General features: G+C 50.8%; 2 protein-coding genes across 3 annotated transcripts in view; one reads left to right on the top strand and one right to left on the bottom strand.

Moving 5' to 3' along the window:
* The first annotated feature begins 461 nt into the window (after positions 1 to 461).
* Positions 462 to 7787, top strand: ZNHIT3 (zinc finger HIT-type containing 3). The gene is made up of 5 exons (XM_084822700.1): positions 462 to 589; positions 2164 to 2195; positions 3212 to 3304; positions 4606 to 4686; positions 6058 to 7787. Exons 1-5 carry the CDS (start codon positions 498 to 500, stop codon positions 6246 to 6248), a joined length of 489 nt encoding a protein of 162 aa, XP_084678826.1. The 5' UTR covers positions 462 to 497; the 3' UTR covers positions 6249 to 7787.
* The window catches only part of MYO19 (myosin XIX), a 46338-nt gene continuing 33575 nt past the window's right edge, over positions 7420 to 20182 (bottom strand). For both annotated transcript variants that reach the window (XM_084822692.1, XM_084822691.1), the window contains 5 exons: positions 19187 to 19359; positions 17507 to 17636; positions 16876 to 16961; positions 15296 to 15604; positions 7420 to 9310 (listed from right to left, as the gene is read on the bottom strand). In XM_084822692.1, coding sequence (XP_084678818.1) covers positions 9182 to 9310; positions 15296 to 15604; positions 16876 to 16961; positions 17507 to 17636; positions 19187 to 19359 — 827 coding nt within the window. In that variant the 3' untranslated portion in view covers positions 7420 to 9181. The remainder of the gene's footprint in view (positions 9311 to 15295; positions 15605 to 16875; positions 16962 to 17506; positions 17637 to 19186; positions 19360 to 20182) is intronic.

The raw sequence follows: 20182 nt of genomic DNA on the forward strand, positions 1-20182 counted from the left end.
TGGCCCAGCACGGCGTAGCGTAGCGTATGGCTTCGCCGAGTGCCGCAAGCCCCTTCGCCACAACAAGGCAGTGATCCATGAAGGGGAATAGAATAAATACACAAGTTCAAAACCGCAGTGCAGGACAGAGGTGGAACCACAAATACAAAACAAAGCACATCTCGCAGGAGGCTGCTGCAGGCGCACCCGGGAGAGCGCGTCCCCTCGAGCGCAGGGGCTCACCGCTGCGCGGACCCGCACGGAGCGCGGGCGGAGCGCGGGCGCGGGCGTGGCCGCCCTTGGAGCTGGACCCGCTCCGGGGCCGCGCGGCGCCAGCGCCGAGGGCGAGACGGGCGCCAGCAACGCGCCGCCGGCCCCCGGGCCCGCGCGCGCCCCCAGCCGGGGCCGGGCAAGCGGGCGCGCGGCTGGGCGGGCCTGCCGGCGGGAGCCGAGCCGAGCCGGGCCCCGCCCCGGGGGCGGGCGGAGGCGGGCGAGCGGGCGGGCAGGCCGCCGGAGCCATGCCGGGCGCGCGCGGGGGCGGCTGCGTCGTCTGCGCGCAGGGCGGCCCGGGCGCCGCCAAGTACCGCTGCCCGCGCTGCCGCGAGAGATAGTGAGCCGGGGCGCGCCGGGGCGGCTCTCTGTGCATGCTCAGAGGGGCTTCCGTGCCGGGCGGGGAGGGGCTCTGCGCGTGCGCTCGCGGGGCGCCCGTGGAGGGGCGGCAGCTCCTCGTGTTTGCCTAGAGGGGTTTCTGTGCCGGGAGGGGAGGGGAGGGGCTCTCTGGACATGCTCAGAGGGTCGTCCGTGCAGGGACGGGGGGGGGGTGCTCTTCATGTGTGCCCGGAGGGGGTTTTGTGCAGGGAAGGGAGGGGCTCTCTGGGTATGCTCAGAGGGGCTTCCGGGAGGGGAGGGGCTCTCTGTGCATGCTCAGAGGGGCGTCCGTGCAGGGACGGGGGGGCTCTTCATGTATGCCCCGAGGGGTTTTTGTGCCGGGAAGGGAGGGGCTCTGTACGCTCAGAGCCGCTTCCGAGAGGGGAGGGGCTCTCTGTGTATGCTCAGAGTGGCTTCCGGGAGGGGAGGGGCTCTCTGTGTATGCTCAGAGCGGCTTCCGGGAGGGGAGGGGCTCTCTGTGTATGCTCAGAGCGGCTTCCGGGAGGGGAGGGGCTCTCTGTGCATGCTCAGAGCGGCTTCCGGGAGGGGCTCTCTGTGCATGCTCAGAGTGGCTTCCGGGAGGGGCTCTCTGTGCATGCTCAGAGCGGCTTCCGGGAGGGGCTCTCTGTGCATGCTCAGAGTGGCTTCCGGGAGGGGAGGGGCTCTCTGTGCATGCTCAGAGTGGCTTCCGGGAGGGGAGGGGCTCTCTGTGCATGCTCAGAGTGGCTTCCGGGAGGGGAGGGGCTCTCTGTGCATGCTCAGAGCCGCTTCCGGGAGGGGAGGGGCTCCCTGTGTATGCTCAGAAGGGCTTCTGTGCCGGGATGGGTGTGGGCGCCCTCTGCCTATGTTCAGAGCAGCTTCTGTCCAGGGACAAAGGGGGCTCTGTGTATGGTCAGAGGCACTGTGTCTTTAAACCCCACCCACCCCTGGGAGGTCCATCCTGCAGCTGCTGGGATGTCTTTCTGTTGTTATCGTTACTATTGTTATTTACATTTCTGTAGCCGAAGCTTTCTCGGCAGCTCACAGAAGTTCTTCCTCTCTCTTTGCAAATCCCTCTGGACTCTCTTGGATAAATCTTGGCCTGTGCATGTTTACTTGGAAGTAAGTCCCACCATGTTTGATGGGGCTTTACTCAGAAGTAAACTGTGGCTAGGATTGCAGCCTTCCTTGAGCTGGGAGCGTGCAGTTGCTTCCTGCCCTCCCGTTAATGCTGGATTGTAATCGCTGGATTGTAATCTGTCTGGATCGTTCCCTTCACGCCCCCACGCACCTCAGCACCTTGGGATGTGCCTTCTTCCCAGCCCGTTTACATGGTGGGTTTACTCGGCCTGCCCAACGTGTGAGGTAGTCATAAGGGTACTTCTGCCCATGTGCAGAGCAGAGTACACCTCCCTCCTCACTAGAGACTGAGCGCAATTGGGTTCCACCAACCAGGGGCTGAGGGACAGATTTTCCAGGTCACCGCTTGAAACAGATCCATTCTTCCTTTTTAATCCGCATTTAGAAAAATAAATAAATCCCCTTTTGTCATTTCAGTTGTTCAGTGCCCTGCTACAGGAAGCACAAAGGTAGGCGGATATTTTCTTTCTCCTCCCTGCCCCTCCGCTCCCCCCACAAGATTACTTAGTGTGCATTCCTGTACGTATAGCCTCTTACCTGGGGGTAAGCCCCGCTGAACTCAGTGGGACTTATCACTCATACCCATACCTAGAATTGTGCTTCCAGCTTGCTTGGGGCATTTTTATGGCACGTAAAAAATCCACTGTGGCATTTTTATGGCACGTTTCGTGTTTGCTGCAGCACAGCCACAGTGGCTGGTTGCATGCTTTTAATCCCACTCATCAGCAAAGGGCTGTTCCGAGAGCCTGGCGCAAAGCCGAGTGAGGATTTGAACCCGGGTCTCTCTCGGTCCTAGGCTGACACCTTTGCAGTTAGATCTTTCGCACCTGGCTTCGGTTGGTAGACCAACGTCCGCTTTTGCTTTCTCGGTAGCAAAAGCAAAAGTGGTAGCCGGAATGATGGACTTAAGCTGTGGAGACCTGGGTTCGAATCCCTGTTCTGCTCCAAAGTCTCCTGGCCATACCTACTTCACAGGGCTGTTGCGAGGATAAAGCGGGAGGAGAGGCATGTACGCTGACTTGAGTAGTTTTGCAAGAAGGGTGGGACAAATAATAATAAGCGAATAACAGCATTTAAACACATGTCTTGATTTAAATAATATACGAATAACAACAGTGAGCTAGCAATGAGGAGAAAGTTTGAAATTCGGCGCTTTCGGCTGGGCGCTGTCGTCTTTATCCCCCGACCTGTGGCTTGCTTCAGTCTGTCTCGCGAGCCTGTGGCACTTTAACCCCCGGCTTCCCTGCCCCTGCTGTTATCTCCTTGCTCACATCGCCTTAGTCAGCGCACAGTTCGTGCAGGTTTTCCTCCCTCCCGTGCGAACCTGGGGGAGGGAGGCTTCATGTGCAGGCGATTTGGAGGTGCCACCACAAAAGAGGCCCCCGCGAACATTTTATCCTGAAACATTTTATCTTGACATCGCTGGCGTGGAGCGAGTAATGAGATGTGTGTTGAATCTGAACAGAACAATGTGTGGCCAAGACTGATCCGGGTCCGCAGCCAGCCAAGACAGAAGCTTCCTGGAATGCTCAGAGGGAGAAATCGGTAAACGCTGAAGGTATTTCCTGCATTCCCAACTTAATTGTTAACACGAATGGGGTTTTATGGACAAGAGCCGTTTTCGCCGGACTGCTGCCCTCCAGATGTGTTAGACGGCAATTCCCATCGTTCCTGGGCTGATGGGAGTTGCAGTCCAACACATCTGGAGGGCATTAGGTTGAGAAGGGCCAGACAAAAGTGTTTGGGTTCATATTGAGGGAAGAAAATGGTTGTGTCTTGGAACGATTCCTTATCTTTATACAAGAACACAAGTAGAGCCCTGCTGGATCAGGCCAAGGGCCCATCCAGTCCAGCATTCTGTTCACACAGGGGCCAACCAGCTGCTCACAGGAAACCCACAAGCAGGACATGTGTGTATGTCCCACCTTCCCACCCATGTTCCCCAGCAACTGGTGTACATGGGCATACTGCCCTGGATCCTGGAGGTAGCATAGAGCCCTTGTGGCTTATAGCCATGACTGATTGTCCTGAATTTGTCCAATTCCTTTTTGAAGTCTGCTGGATTGCCAACGCTGTTGTGTCAAAATTCCATTTATTTGAAGTGGGAGGGAAGCAAAAGCTGGACTTCGCATGGTGGAGGGGGACTGGGGAAGGTTTTTGCTCTTCTCTGCAACAAAAGACTTGTTTGACATTGAGAACTGTGATTAAGGAAGGTTTTCTTTTCTGTGCCATAGAAATAAACAATTAGGCACCGAGGAAACGAGTTGTTCAGCTGTTAGCCACATTTTGCAGTCGGAAAGAAATATTTCCATCAAGATTCCAAGTTTTACATTCCGATGAAATGATCTGTTGGCATGCTTCCTTTCACGTTCCCCAAATAAAGGCAGAACCTAGAACGGGCAGCCAACTTGTCTGCAGAGGCAATCCCACAAACACAAGGACTAGGGACATTTTTTTTTTAAAAATGAAAGCTGAGAGTCTTTGAAAACTGCAGTACATGTTACCCGAATAGCCCAGTTCTCGTTCTGGTGTGCCTCAACGTGCTAAAAGTCAGGGGTGGGCAAATCCCCCACCCCAAGAAAACCCCAGAAGCGATAGACATGGAGTGCTGACGCCATCTTTGAATAGGCGTGATGGTAGCGCAATGGTGTCGCCATCTTCACATAGGAGCACAGCTGTACGAAGCTGGCAGCAATTTTCTGTGCGTTTTGCTGCCAGATTTATTGCGGGAGACCACCAGCCGCTGGTGGACCACTGCGAAGGGAATTTCTTTTCTGGAGCAGGATGGCGGGTTGCAGAATTTAAGGGCCATTCTACCTCATCTTTCTTTGGCACTGTTTTTTCCTTGTTTTCCCTTAGGAAGCCCATGGTCCGTGGATGACATTTTGACAGAAAACGGCGAAGACGATAAAGTTCCTCTCCACAAACTTCAGCTCTTAAGTAAGCTTTCTGGTTTAAAAATGCAGTGTTTTTTGAGTGTGTGGGCGTGTGTATGCACATGCACTGCTGTTAGGAAACTCCACATGTGAATTCAGACATCCAGTTCTTATAGGGGACATGCTGTTCCCTCCCCGGGCGGGCTCCGAAGGGCGGCAAGGTTGGGCATTTGCTGGCCCGGCCACCTGTTTTGTTTTCTCTTAAAACAAGGATACAGAATTCGAACCCAGGGCCCGAATCCACATCCCCTAGGCTCCCAAACCGTCCCTCTAAGGTTTCCCAGAAGCCCGTGCCCTTTCCCTGTACCGCCGATCGTTTGATGGTTTCCTGACTTTCGTGCAGTTTTGTCCCCATTCAGAAAGGCGGAAATGCCTCTCCTGAGGCCGAGTTACGGGAATCAAGCAAACATAGGCTGGTGTTTTGGCCCTTCCCCTTTTCCCGTTGGCTCCACCCAGCACTGGAATGCGGCCCCCGAGACTTCTCCAAAATGGAATTTGGCCCTCGGGCTGAAAGACATTCCACACCCCGACTTAAAAAAATGGTTTGGGCTTTTGCGGTCCTCTGCTGCTGGTCAAACCTGGCTTGGACTGTGCTATGAAGGCAGTATTTGTCATCTCTTAGGGCGCTAGCCATCCCCAACCGTGACGCCCTCCGGAAGTGTTGGGAGGACAGCTTCCGTCATACCCCAGCCAGCAGGGCTATTGGCCACACTGGGTGGGGGACGATGGGTGTTGTAGTCCAGCACATGCTGGAGAGAGCCAGGCTGGGATGGATTGATGCGTTGCCTTGGAGAACTTTCATTCCGAGACCTGACTTTGCAGAGGTGTCATGAATGTGGAACAGAGATGGGACACCCGTTCTGGGTAGGTTGGCAGGATGGAGGGATGTTTACCTCCTGCTGCATGAGATGATTCTCCTGTGCACGCCCGGTCTCCCGCCTCCTGGAGAAATATTAAAAATAGAACCGAGAAGCACAGGACAGTTTAAGCACCTACATCCTGCCTGCTTATTCTCCACTGCAGCCACATTCGCCCTGCAAGGAAAAGTGCTTTCTTTGCAATGTGTTGTTCTGCTTTATCGGACACGGCAGTCTTTCCCCAACCTGGTACCCTCCAGTTCCCACCAGCCCGATAGCACAGCCATTGGTCAGGATAGGAATGCTGGGATGTGTGGTCCAAAGCATCTGGATGGCACCACATTAGGGAAAGCTGGGATGGGAGAAGAGCAGTTGCTGTTACGGAGAACATCCTTTGCATACTCGAACCCAGAGCTGCGGTTAGTCGCCAGCACACCTCTGCGCCTCCCTCTTTACCTGTCTGCTCTTTGACATTACCTCCCTTCACTTTTTTTCTTTTCCTTTCCAACCCCCTCTAGGTGAATCAGAAGAACTCAGAGCCATCCTGCTGAACCCCCACCTCAGGGAGCTGCTTCTCGATGTAGACCGTGCCGAAGACAAGAGCACCGTCCTGAAAAAGTGCATGCAGGAGCCGCTCTTCGTGGAGTTTGCAGACTGTTGCCTGCGGACGGTCGAGCCCCCCGAGAAGGAGAACGAACTCCCAGCTTGAAATGGGGTTTAGGAACAGGGAGAGGACAGGTGAGGGCTTGCAGATGGACATATGGGTCGTCTTCCTTCTGACTAATTGTGGGATCTCCGCATGCTCAAATTCCTGGGCCAGACTTCCCCTGTGTGGTGCCCTTCTGATGTGTTGGACTACAATTCCCATCATTGGCCAATGGCCGTGCAGGCTGGGAATTGCACTCCAGTACCCGGGGAGGGCTCCAGTTGGGGCAGGGTGTCTCAGACCGTTCTTTCAGAGTGCAAATCCCCTGGCTTTGCAGAAAGTGGATATTTACACCAGAGGTGGGCAACGCTGCCCTCCCCCCAATTGTTTTTTAAAAATGGTGTCCAGAGCAGCCATTTTGATCCTTTTAGTGTTCTGTAGCTACTCTGGAGCATCCAAAGGGTCAAAATTAGCTTGCAAACAAGCTAATTTTGATTCCTACTGCTCTAGCTACTCCGGATGCCATTTTGAAATTAAAAAAATAGGCGCCCGGGGGGAGATGTGACCCCCAGGCCTCCTGAAATGGCCCACCCCTGGTTTACACACACTGAGTTTTGCACTCCGAATTCTTACCTCTCTTCCAACTTTAGCTGTCTTTAAACTGGCATAGTGTCTAAGAGGAGTTTGGGTTTGTAACGGGAGGAAGATCTGGTTTTGTTTCCCATTTGTCCTAGTATCCCAGCGTTACACTTCATGGCATTTTATTGAAATCAGATTTCATTTCCTCTGAGCAGGCACAATGCCGCCACAGTGAGTTACGAGTAAGAGCCAAAGTAGAGAAGACGACGGAGATCTGTGATCGCTTCTTCTTGTGTCTTTAAAATTGCTGTAAAAAGAATCCCTGATTCAGATCAGGATTATGCTCCCTGGGGAAGAGGTGCTGAACCATTTCCCCTGTGCCATTTTAATAGCTAACAAGGCCCCCCCCCCCCCATTTTTTTCTCTGTTGGGGCATTTCGCAAGGGTTCCTTTTTGCAAATGGCACAGGGGGGAGAGTTTAGCCCCCTCCTCCAGGGGAAAGACCAACTGCTGAGTGCGAATTGGGCGTTAATTGAAAGCAGCAGGATGTAAACTGGTTACCACTGGTCTGAGTTGCAATTAAGTTCCCCCATGGCTTTGATTCTGGCCACAGGTTCAAGTACTTTCGGGGAAACAAAACCAACAACACCATATTTAATAAATCACTGAACTTTATGAAGTCTTTAATTTGTTCAAAATTGCCCAGATCTATGAAACCAAATCCACAGGATGCAAATTGTGTCTGGATGCAGCCATTTTACTTTGCGTGGCTAAACTAAAAGACGTGTACGACAATTCTTCTGTATCACCCACCCTGGCCGGAAGTCGCGGGGTTTACTTGTTGGAACTTTTAAGTGACTGTTTGCCCTTACAGGAACTTGTGAAACATGTTGGGGGGTGGGGGAGTTTGAACTAAAAGGTTTGGTGTTTTTTTTCTTGTCTCAGGAACGGCCCTGTACTGCCGTAGAGAAAGTTCTAAAATGCTGTCTAGTTTTCCTATTAAAAAAGTAACTTTGGTTATGATCCAAGACCATTGTTTGGCATTTTTCTTTAGCATGGAAGACTTCCATGGTATGAAAATGGCTTTGCTTCATGATGAGATAGACTCATCATTAGGGATGGATGAATATTCAGGTTCTCCGAATTCCTCCTTGAAGATGGTTTCTCATTTATGTTCCTGAATGAGAGCATCTTTTTTCCCCCGAACAGGGAAAATGTGCACCTCCCCCCCATAGGCCGTTGTGTGAAAAGGCAGCTGGGGGGGGGGGGATGTGCACACTTTCAAATGCAAGTTTGGGAAATTGCAAACTTTTCCCAAGAACGGCGCTCCTGCGTGTGTTTGGAATTGTGAATGGGACGTGTTTGCGTGATTTGCGAACAGGAACAAAAGTCTTATACGTCCCTACTCGGGATTTGGATTGGATCCTGATTTTGGCATGTGTAACACCCCACCCAATAACAGCTCCTGTAGTCCCTCTGTGTAGCATCCCAGAGGGTCAGGGGGCCTTGCTGAATGGGATATGCTTTGATGTTGGGAGGGGGGAATCCCTGAAAACCAGGCAGATCCTGGATCCAGCTCCCCTAACCACGAGGACTTAGTCTGCAAACCCCACTGGGTTAAATAGGGGTTGCTTCCCAGTTCTGATGTCTGTTTGAGAACAGAAGGTTAAATACAGATGGGCATCTCTCTGGTCCATGCAGTAAGAAGGGGCAGGGTTTATTTATTCGTTTGTTACATTTACATCCCCCCCTTTTTCCTCCAAGGAAGCTTACATTATCCCCCTCCTCTCCATTTTATCCTCACAACAACCCTGCAAGGTAGGTTAGGCCGAGAGTCAGTGGCTGGCCCAAAGTCACCCAGTGAGCTTCGTGTCCGAGTGGGGACTAGAACCTGCAACTCCAGAGTCCCAGTCTAACACTCTAACCGCTACACCACACTGGTTCTCAGTCAGAGTTGATTTATACTGCACCATCAGCCAGCATGTTGACTATGGCCATGTGATAGATTCTCAGGTTTGGACATGCACATGACCCACATATGTCTGGAAACGGGCGATCCTTTTGCTGTTTTTAAAGAAAAGGATGGGGGGGTTGCATGAGTGGGGCAGATGTTCTTATAGAGCTATGTTCCATTAGCCCAGGATGCCATTTGACAGTGTACACCAGCCTTCCTCAACCTGGTGCCCTCCAGATTGTTACGCACTGCAACTCCCAGCATCCTTGGGCATTGGCCATGCTGGCTGAGGCTGATGGGAGTTGAAGTCCACCCCCCACCCCACCCGGGAAAACTGATCAAAACCGTTCCGGAGGAAATAGGTGGGAGAAAGAGAGAGTGTGAAGTGGATTGTCTTTGGCTGCGAAAGAGAGTTAAGAGTGCAATAAATACTTTGATAGATAAAGTGCCCAGAAGTCCACTTTCAAGCGGAGAGGAGCTCACAGTTGTCGAGAAGGATTTGGTTGAGCCCGGTCACTGTGCAGCTGTGGCTGTGCGGCCTGATTTCGGCATAATGCAACGGGGACTTCCTACAGCGGAACTTGACGCAGCCCTGGGCAGAAAAATGAGTCTGTGTCAGTTTTCAGGGTTGGCTGTTTCCGGGCAGGGGCGAGCTGGCAAGATCCATTTATGTCATTTCTACTAAAACCTCAAGAGCCCTCCAACGTGCAGCCAGGTGCAAATGGTGGTGGCAGAGGGGCGGGGCCAATTGCTTCCCACGCCCCTACCAGCCACACACGTGGGACGAGTTTCACACGTATTCTTTTTTTTTTTTAACTGGCGAGGCACCTGAAAGCGCTCTAGCTCTCTTTTCCAGTTTCCTTAGTTCAGGGGCGTTGAACCCCTTTCAGCCTGAGGGCTGCATTAAAATTTGGAGACGCTCTCAAGGGTGGGTGGGGCCAAAAATTCCAGTGGTGGGTGGAGCTGAAGGCAAAGGGGGAGGGGCCAAAATACCAGCCTATTATCGCTTAAAGCTGTTACTGCTGGTAACTGTCTCAGGAGAAACTGCACAAAAGCTGGAAACCCCCAAACAACTGGCAGTGGGTAGGAAAGGTGTGGGGGCAGTGGCCATATAGGGAACTCCAGAGGCTGGGTTCCCCGCCCCCGCCCCCGCCAGATTTGGCCTGAGGTTCAACGAAGGGCTGGATGAGCCTGATCTCGGAAGCGAAGCAGGGTCAGCCCTAGAATCATAGAATCATAGAATAGTAGGGTTGGAAGGGGCCTACAAGGCCATCGAGTCCAACCCCCTGCTCAATGCAGGAATCCAAGTCAGAGTATCCCTGACAAATGGCTGTCCAGCCTCGTCTTGAAGGCCTCCAGTGTGGGAGAGCCCACCACCTCCCCAGGTAATTGGTTCCATTGCCGTATTGCTCTGACACTCAGGAAGTTTTTCCTGATGTTCAGTCGGAATCTGGCTTCCTGTAACTTGAGCCCATTATTCCGTGTCCTGCACTCTGGGATGATCAAGAAGAGATCCTGGCCTTCTTCTCTGTGACAACCTTTCAAGTACTTGAAGAGTGCTATCATATCTCCCCTCAGTCTTCTCTTCTCAAGGCTAAACATGCCCAGTTCTTTCAGTCTCTCTTCATAGGGCTTTGTTTCCAGTCCCCTGATCATCTTTGTTGCCCTCCTTTGAACCCTCTCCAGCTTGTCTGCATCCTTCTTAAAGTGTGGTGCCCAGAACTGGACACAGTACTCCAGATGAGGCCTAACCAGTGCTGAGTAGAGGGGAACTAGTACTTCCCGGGATTTGGAAGCGATGCTTCTATGAATGCAGCCCAAAATAGCATTTGCCTTTTTTGCAGCCACATCACATTGTTGGCTCATATTCAGCTTGTGATCGACAACAATTCCAAGATCCTTCTCGCTCGTAGTGTGGTTGAGCCACGTATCCCCCATCTTGTAACTGTGCATTTGGTTTCTTTTTCCTAGGTGCAGAACTTGGCATTTGTCCCTATTAAATGTCATTCTGTTGTTTTCTGCCCAGCACTCCAGTCTATCCAGATCACTTTGAATTTTGTTTCTGTCTTCCAAAGTATTAGCTATCCCTCCCAATTTTGTGTCATCTGCAAATTTGATCAGCATTCCCTGCACCTCCTCCTCCAAGTCATTAATAAAAATGTTGAAGAGCACTGGGCCCAGGACTGAGCCCTGCGGTACCCCACTCGTTACCTCTCCCCAGCTTGAGAAGGTCCCATTGATAAGCACTCTTTGAGTCCGATTCTGTAGCCAACTGTGGATCCACCGGATCGTTGTTTCATCTAGCCCACTTTGAGCAAGTTTGCTCATCAGGATATCATGGGGCACTTTGTCGAAAGCTTTGCTGAAGTCGAGGTATATGATGTCTACAGCATTCCCACGGTCTACAAGGGAGGTGACTTGATCAAAAAATGAGATCAGATTTGTCTGGCAGGACTTGTTTTTGACAAATCCATGTTGGCTTCGAGTAATCACGGCATTGTTGTCAAGGTGCTTCCAGATGGATTGCTTTATGATCTGCTCCAGAATTTTCCCAGGGATTGATGTCAGACTGACTGGTCTGTAGTTCCCAGGTTCCTCCTTTTTACCCTTTTTGAAGATAGGGACAACGTTAGCCCTCCTCCAGTCATCTGGCACTTCCCCGGTCCTCCATGATTTCTCAAAGAGAATAGACAGCGGTTCTGAGAGTTCTTCTGCCAGTTCCTTTATGACTCTAGGATGCAGTTCATCTGGCCCTGGAGATTTGAACTCATTCAAAGTAATGAGGTGTTCCTTGACCATATGCCTGTCGATCTCAAGCTGCAATCCTGCCCCTTCAGCCTGTACTTCGCCTTTGCCAGGGGGGTCATAGACCCTCTTTTGGGAGAAGACTGAGCCAAAGTAGGAATTGAGCACCTCTGCCTTTTCTTTGTCCTCTGTTATCATTTTGCCATCCTTATTTAATAGCTGAACAACCATTTCTTTCCTCTGCCTTTTACTATGCACGTAGCTGAAGAAAGCCTTTTTGTTGTTTTTAGCATCCCTCGCTAACCTCACCTCGTTCTCCGCTTTAGCCTTCCTGACGCCATCCCTGCAATTCTGTGCTACCTGCCTGTACTCTTCCTTTGTTACTTGGCCTTCTTTCCACTTCCTATATGTGTCCTTTTTTGTTTTCAGGTCATCCCTAAGCTTTTTGTGAAGCCACATTGGCTTCTTCTGTTGTCTTCCACCTTTTCTTCTTGTTGGAATTGTTTGTGATTGTGCCTTGAGAATTTCCTTTTTTAAAAGTTCCCACCCATCTTGGACTCCTTTTCTCGCTAGCATTGCTTGCCATGGGACCTTACTGATCATTGTTCTGAGTTTATGAAAATCAGCTTTCCTAAAATCCAGGGTACGCGTTTGAGTACACTCGGCTTTTGCTTCCCTTAGAACCAAGAACTCAAGTACAACATGGTCGCTTTCCCCCAGAGTTCCTGTAACTGCTACTTTCTCCACTAAGTCATCTCTGTTGGTTAGGATCAAGTCAAGGATAGCCGATCCTCTAGTTCCTTCCTCTACTTTCTGTAGGAGGAAGTTATCCGCCACACAAGTCAGGAATTTCCTGGAGGGGCCATGTTTTGCAGAATTTGTCTCCCAACAAATATCGGGGAAATTGAAGTCCCCCATTACTACTACATCATGCTTCCTTAAAACATTGGCTATTTGCTTTTCAAAAGTTTCATCCTCATCTTCTCCTTGATTGGGTGGCCGGTAGTAGACTCCGACCACCAGGTTCCTTTTATTCTTTGCTCCATTTATTTCAACCCAGATGCTCTCGATGGGGCTACCAAGCTCCTCCTCCTGTATTTCTGTGCAGAGATATGTATTTTTCACATACAGTGCAACCCCGCCTCCCTTTCTGTTCCTCCTGTTCTTTTTGAACAAGTTATATCCTTCAATTGCTGTATTCCAGTCATGAGAGTCATCCCACCAAGTCTCAGTTATACCTATCAAGTCATAATTTCCCTCCTGTATTAAGAGTTCAAGTTCGTTCTGTTTGTTTCCCATACTCTGGGCATTAGTATATAGACATCGAAGACCATGTGCTTCATAGTCTGGCTTTCTTCCTACCTGTGTCTGAAGACTATTATTGGACGCTATCAGAGCTGTTCTCTCCATTGCAGTGCATGCGCCTACGTCCATTGTTACCCCCAACATTACATCTCCCTTCCCCGTAGGATTCAGTTTAAAGCCCTCCTGATGAAGTTCTTCATGCTGTGGCCAAACACATTCTTCCCAGCCTTTGTGAGGTGCAACCCATCCCTAGCCAACAGCCCATCTTCCAGGAAGTATAGCCCGTGGTCCCAGAATCCAAATCTCTCTCGTCGGCACCACCTTCGTAGCCAGTCATTCACCTGGAGTATTTTTCGTTCCCTTTCTATCCCTCTTCTAACTACTGGAAGGATGGATGAGAAAACTATCTGGGCCCCAAAGTTCTTGAGTTTCCTTCCCAAAGCTTCAAAGTCTGACGTGATCTCTTCGTAGCTCCGCTTGGCGGTATCATTTGTTCCCACATGGATGAGAAGAAAGGGATACCTGTCAGTGGGCTTTATGAGTGCAGGCAACCTTTCAGTCACGTCTCTAATCTGTCCTCCCGGGAGACAACATACCTGGCGAGTCCACGGGTCTTCGCGACATACTTGGGTCTCGATCCCACGCAGCAAGGAGTCTCCCACTACTACCACTCTTCTCTTCTTCTTCTTGTAGGCCTGGGTTTCATCGCCTCTGTTTGACTGACCTTTAGCCTCTTGCTCACTCTCATGCAGGTTCCCCTGTGATTCTTCCTCTGCAGGCTGTCCTCCAGTCTCATCTGCAAGTACCTGGAATCGGTTCCACAGCTCCACCGCTTCCACTGGTGCAGAGTGTCGTCTAGTTCTTCTTCTCCTAACTGTCACCATTTTCCAAGGAGTATCCTCTACTCCATTTTTCTTCACCTCAGCATTTCCCACTGCCTCATCTTGCTGTTGCTCTTCAAGCTTCTGGTCTGCCCTTTGCTGCTGTAGTTCCCCCATTCTGTCCAAGAACTCTTCGTGTTCTCTTATTCCCCGGAGGGTTGACAGTCGCCGCTCCAGTCCACTTACTTTTTCCTCCAGTAGCGTGATCAACTTGCACTTGTTGCAGGTGTAGGCCATGTTGTTCTCAGGCAAGAAAACAAACATTGCACACACCTTGCAGGTCACCACCACTGGAGAGTCTTGTCCTTCCATAGCCTCTTTTCCCTTTTTGTGTCTAGCTTTGTGATTGTTCTAGACTAGCCTGTGCCTGCTCCTCTACTCAGTAGAGGTTAAAAGCAGAGTCCCACTGGTGTGGAAGTGTGTGTTACAAGACAAATAAATGAAAAAAAGTTAGTAAAAATAAAATAAAATAAAATAAAAAATGTTAGGGGCCTCCCCCTTGACCTCCCCTGCCGAACTCCCCTGGCCAACTCCTGTTTGCTCCCCCTTTCCGCTCGCTCTGTCCGCTCGCTCTCTGGGAGCTTGCCTGCTTCTGTAGTCCCTGGACCAGCTGGAGCAGCTTGCTCTGCTCTGCTCTGCTCAGCTGGGAGGCGGGAAACAGACTGAAGCTTCCCGCCCAGTCAGCTGCTGGGAGTACTCAGGCCACACCCCTCCAATTCAGTTGGAGCTCTCAGAAGCTCCTGGTGAGCTCACAGCCAGTCAGAAGGATAAAGGGCAGCGCCCTGGGCTTCCTGCAACCCACTTACCTCTTAGCCTCTGTCTCCTTTGTCTCCTTTGTCTCTTCAACCACTGCAACTCCCCTGGCCAACTCCTGTTTGCTCCCCCTGTTCGCTCGCTCTGTTCGCTCGCTCTCTGGGAGCTTGCCTGCTTCTGTAGTCCCTGGACCAGCTGGAGCAGCTTGCTCTGCTCTGCTCTGCTCAGCTGGGAGGCGGGAAACAGACTTAGACCCTGGTTAGTGCTTGGATGGGAGACTGCCTGGGAACCAGGCTTCCTGCACTGAGCAGGGGGTTGGACTAGATGGCCTCGCAGGCCCCTTCCCACCCTATGATTCTGTGATGTCGAGCAAAGATCTCGTCTGATCTCGGAAGCTAAGCAAGGTCAGCCCTGGTTAGTGCTTGGATGGGAAACTGCCTGGGAACCAGGCTTCCTGCACTGAGCAGGGGGTTGGACTAGATGGCCTCGCAGGCCCCTTCCCACCCTATGATTCTGTGATGTCGAGCAAAGATCTCGTCTGATCTCGGAAGCTAAGCAAGGTCAGCCCTGGTTAGTGCTTGGATGGGAGACCGCCTGGGAATCAGGCTTCCTGCACTGAGCAGGGGGTTGAACTCGAGGGTCTTGTAGGCCCCTTCCCACCCTATGATTCTGTGATGTCGAGCAAAGATCTCGTCTGATCTCGGAAGCTAAGCAAGGTCAGCCCTGGTTAGTGCTTGGATGGGAGACCGCCTGGGAATCAGGCTTCCTGCACTGAGCAGGGGGCTGGACTCGTGGGTCTTGGAGGCCCCTTCCAACCCTATGATTCTAAACCCCTTGCCCCAGCTGAAGTGCTTTGCAGCATGGGAGAACATAACTGTGGATGTGGCCCTTACCTGCGGGAGGGCTCTGATGGAGGTGACGCCGTGTGAGGGCAGCTTGGGCCCGGCCTTGTAAACGTCATTCTTCTGAAGGACTTGGAGGCACGTCAAGAGGGCGAGGTCTCTCTGGAAACCAGCCACCGTTGCGGGGGCGCTCGTGAGGACAAGGCCAAGAGGCCAGAACTGGATGACGGCACTCAGCCGCCACGGTTTTTCCAGTTCACTACAGGTCCGGCTTGAGGACACGGCTGCCCCAGGGAAAGAGGAGAGGGGCTTCTCTTCCATGTCGTCCAGTTCCTCTGCAGCCAGTATATCCATCTTGGCCTGTGGAGAGGTGGGGGGGAAGTGTTTCATCCACTGATACAAGTGGGAATTCAGTTTTTTCCTGGATTACTTAATCCTGAATCAAGAGCGCACAACCTTCTGCGTATGATGAACCAGACCCATGTTGGGGGCACGAGGTAAACAGTGAGTATTTAGGTTACTGCCCCAGTCAACACACCAATGTGGGGGGGCAGACATTTTCCCACTGCTATATGTGGGAAATGGAAATCATGCCAGTCAAATTCGGCAGCTTAAAAGCAGTAATGGCCTCACAGATGAGCAACGCACAGTGCTTTGAGCAAGCTAAAATTAGCACGTTAGCGGTTTCCAGTGCCTTACTTCCCATAAAAATAATCTGAGTTTGCTCTGCCCAATGTTATATTTAAACAATCTTATACACATTTACTTGGGAGTTATCCCCTTGAACTCAATGAGACTTGCTTCTCAGTAGACGTGCATAGGGGTGCGCAGTAACGGCACTTTACTGGTTTTATTTTCCTAGTCAAGTAGCTCAAAAGCTTTTAAGTACTGGAACAATGTTTGGAATATTTGTACAGCAAATTAAAATTAGTGGGTTTTTTCTAGTTTTGTTTATACAAAATAAAAGTCAAACATGCTAAATTCAGATCCCACTCAATTTAGGGCATGGGAAAAAGTTTCCAATTCAAAATGTCCTGGAAAACCCACATCACGGATGGTATTAATAACACTGCGCCAAGGTAACCCCAATATTGGGCCAGTGGAAACGCCAGACATTTCAAGAACCTTGCTTATTTCATGTAAATTATTCTTCAGTTTTTACTATTTGCAGAATTTAGTTCTGCTTCTTTTACTCACGGGGATGGAAATCGGGGGGGGCACAAACCATAGAGCAGCCTTGCTCAACCTGGTGCCCTCTGGGTGTGTTGCAGACTTTGTTGGGAATGATGGGATTTGTAGTCCAACACATGCAGAACACAAATTTGAGGACGCCTACCACAGAACCTCATCCTCTGACCCCCCAGAAATCTTACTCAGCATCTGAGATTTCACCAAGCATCATTCAGATGCTTTCAAGGGTTTGGCAGTCATGAGGACTAGAAACTTAAACAAAAAAAAATTAGAAAAAGAAAACTGGGATTCTCAGGATGTAGAAATCTGTACGCAGTACTGCATTCTATGCTTTGTCTTTTCTTGCTTTTGTGAAATCACACCGAGTGCACAGGCCTGGTTTCTGGTTTTCAAAAAGGTGCCAGGAAGATTTCTTACCTGGCTAAACATTGCTGTCTTACCTTCCATTTCCTCCAGGCCCTTTTGATAACTTCGGCAGCCTTTCGTAGCCTCTGGAAACGTTTCCTGGCATGCCACGAGCGAATTGCTGTCGACAAAGGAGAGGGATTTCACATTATGGAAATCATTTGAGAGTCAGTATGGTGTAGCGGTTAGAGCGTTGGACTGGGCCTCGGGTTCCAGTCCCCATTCAGCCATGAAGCTCACTGGGTGACTTTGGAACATTCCCTGACTCTCAGCCAAACCTACCTCACTGCATTGTTGTGAGGACAAAATGGACAGGAGGAAGACGACGTAAGCCACTTTAAGGTTCTTTGCAAGAGGAAAAATGGTGGGATAGAAATGAAACAATAAATAAAGGAGCGAGAGCAGGTATAGGAACAGTGGGCCACGTCAGACTTTTTGTCCATCTTGTTTCAAGCAGAGGAGGGTTTCTCCTGTCACCTGCTATCTAAGGTCTTTTTATAACGAGGATGCTGGGGATTGAACCGGAGACCTTCTGTGTGCAAAGTGGGTGCTCTGCCACTGAGCTGTGTGCCTCCCCAAGGCTACACACACGGAGCTGCCGTATACCTGGTCAGTGTCTTTGTCCACCTAGTTCAGAAGGGCCTGCCTGCTTCGCGCTCCCCTCACCTGACTGGATGATGGTAGCTGCCTGCCTCCGCTTCGCCCGTTCCTGCCTCTTAAACCGCCGCCAGCAACACTGGATGCAGAACGCTTTCTCGGACAAGACGCCGGCGCGGTGCGCTTCGAGGAGCTCCAACTGCAAAAGGGGGAAACAGCCCTTCCTGTTGGACTTGGCTTCAGTCAGGCTGGCCCTCGGCCCCTTTTCCAGAATCAAAAGCCCTGTACTTAACTACGGGGTGGGACGGGGGCATTCCACACAACGGCCGACATTCAACGGACACATCGCGTGCTCTGCTGCTTTGACTTCCCCCTCCCGTTTGACTGCAATGCAAGGCGATTTACTACACCAGCCCCGGGCGTAGCACAGTGCTGGGTTCTTTTCTAAAGTCTTGTTTGGTACTTCTGCAAACTGTCGGGTTCCCTGAAGCCTCCCCTCTTGTGCATGGATGGTACCGGTTAGGCTAAATAATGAATGGCACTCACAACCTGAACATCAGAAATAGAGGGAATGGTAATCTAACGTAGGTAGCATCTCTTTTATTTCCTTCTTCAGCGCTGAGAGTAGCTTCAGAAGGCCAGTTTAGATTGGGGCATCGTCCCTTTCTTCCCCACAGATTCGGGAAGGGTTAGAGACGGCCTTCCCTCAGTTCTGCTCCCAGAAACAAGCAGCCCCTTCTGGGTGTTTTGGAGTTTGGGGTTTGTTTTTTTAAACCCGCTGCAAGAAATCCTGTTACAAGATCCACTGCCTCATGGTTAGCAGGCACTGTAATGATCAAATTCTTTTAAAGGCGCGGTTGTGCCATTCTGTTTTCTAAAATCCAGTTTGGAACAGGTCGGTGCGTAGTCCGCGCTAAGCTCCCTGCACCTGTACTTTGACCTGTCTGAAATGCATGCAAATCAAAGATAAACTGGAATCCCAGGTTGCGATAATTTTGCTTCTGCAGGGGGAGGGACTGGTGACTCCCAAAGTCCACCCGGCTCTGTTTTCTCTTGGATTTGTGAGATTTCACAAGAAATCAAGGTGCTGGTTTTGACCTATAAAGGCTTACGTGGCTCGGGACCGCAAAACCTGATGGCGTGCCTCTCCTGGCATGAACCTACTCGTTGTGTAAGGTCCTCCTCCAGGTGCCTCCTCCAAGGGAGGCTCGGAAGGGGGCAACAAGAGAGAGGGCCTTCTCGGTGGTGGCCCCTCGATTATGGAATGAACTCCCCAGTGAGACTCGCCTGGCACCAACATCGTTATCTCTTCAGCGCCAGGTTAAGACCTTCCTGTACTTCCAGGTATTTGGTGGCATATGGTAGGTTTTCAATAAGGTCATGGGATATGTGTGTGTCTGCTCTGTTTTATATGCTTGTACCTAAACTGTGTTTATAGTATGCATAATACTGACTTTTTAACATTTTTAATCTTTGTAAACTGCCCAGACAGCTTTGGCTATTGCATGGTACAGAAATGTAAGAAGTGACATGACAATGAGATGGCCCACACACCTTCAAGCCTTTCTTTGCAGCCATAAGGGCTAGGAACTGGATCTTCTTTAAGAAATGAAAGATCCGATTTCTGAGCAGAGAGTGCGGCGCTGCAGAATTGCGCCACACACGTGCTCCTATTACAGTGAGTCTCATGTTGACCCTGAGCACCGAACAAAACACTTCCCCCTCCAAAACCCACTAGGCGCCCCTTACCATGGAGTTGGTCATAAATACTTTGGTTTTGCCACAGTAGGCTGGCATGGCATGGGGTTTGTTCTTTGCAGGGTTGAGGGAATTTGTGCTGGGGCACGCTTGCCAAAGGGTGTCCTGAACCACGGCACGTAAAGTGTCGCCTTCCTCTTCTACGGAAGGAGTTGTTGTCCAGCCTGTGATAAAAGGAAACAAATCGGTGCCAGTTTTAAAAGAATTTAACAAACAAAACAAAAGCCTTCTGACTTCACAACCGCTGCAGGCTGACTACAAGTGATGTGCATTGAGCAAAGGCCAAACTACATGAGATGGAGGGCGGGCAGGCCCAGATCTTGAGATTTAAGCACATCAGACAGGTGCTTTTATTTATTTTAAAATCAGGGGCTGGATCTGGGGTCTGCCTTCCACGAGAAGAAGGGACTCACCTGCAGAAAGTCCCTCCACCTAATTTTTGGCGTTCCCCCCGCCACACACCACAGCTCACCCTGTTCGGCAGGGTGATGTAGCTGCCTAGCATTTTCAGTGGGCTGGAGAGGCTGCCGTGGGAAGGAAGGGGTGGCAGGTTCCACTTCCGCCAGCACTGTTGGCCCAGTGTCAATCTGGATCCAACCCATTAAGAAAATGTACATGCCATTTCTCCTCCAAGGAGCTTGAAGCAGTGTGAGCGGTTCTCTGGCCCTTATTTAATCCACACCACAACCCTGTGAGGTAGGGCCAGGCCGAGAGAGAGTGACCCACTGAGAGCTCCATGGCCAAGTGGGGATTGGAACCTGGGTCTCCCCGGCCCCTATTCAGACACTCTACCCTAGGGGGTGGAGGACATTTGCCCCCCCAGATGCTGTTTGTTAACAAACTGGCTGTTTGTAACTTACGGTGTTTTGAGTTTTAATGTTTTTATAAATGTTTTTGCATTTATTATTGTGTATTTTAATCGTTGCTTTATAAATACAGTTGCTTAGAAAGATGAGAGAGAGAGAAGTGGCATATAAATCTATGAAA

Source organism: Heloderma suspectum, chromosome 16 (genome assembly GCF_057233095.1).
Source record: "Heloderma suspectum isolate Gila_16-S chromosome 16, 16-S_ref, whole genome shotgun sequence".
Lineage (NCBI taxonomy): Eukaryota > Metazoa > Chordata > Lepidosauria > Squamata > Helodermatidae > Heloderma > Heloderma suspectum.

Excerpts from the sequence above, each read along its gene's own strand:
- ZNHIT3 (XM_084822700.1), top strand. The coding sequence starts at position 498 with ATGCCGGGCGCGCGCGGGGGCGGCTGCGTCGTCTGCGCGCAGGGCGGC. Across the intron at positions 2,196-3,211 it reads CTGCTACAGGAAGCACAAAG|AACAATGTGTGGCCAAGACT; the intron begins GTAGGCGGATAT and ends GAATCTGAACAG. Across the intron at positions 3,305-4,605 it reads GAAATCGGTAAACGCTGAAG|GAAGCCCATGGTCCGTGGAT; the intron begins GTATTTCCTGCA and ends GTTTTCCCTTAG.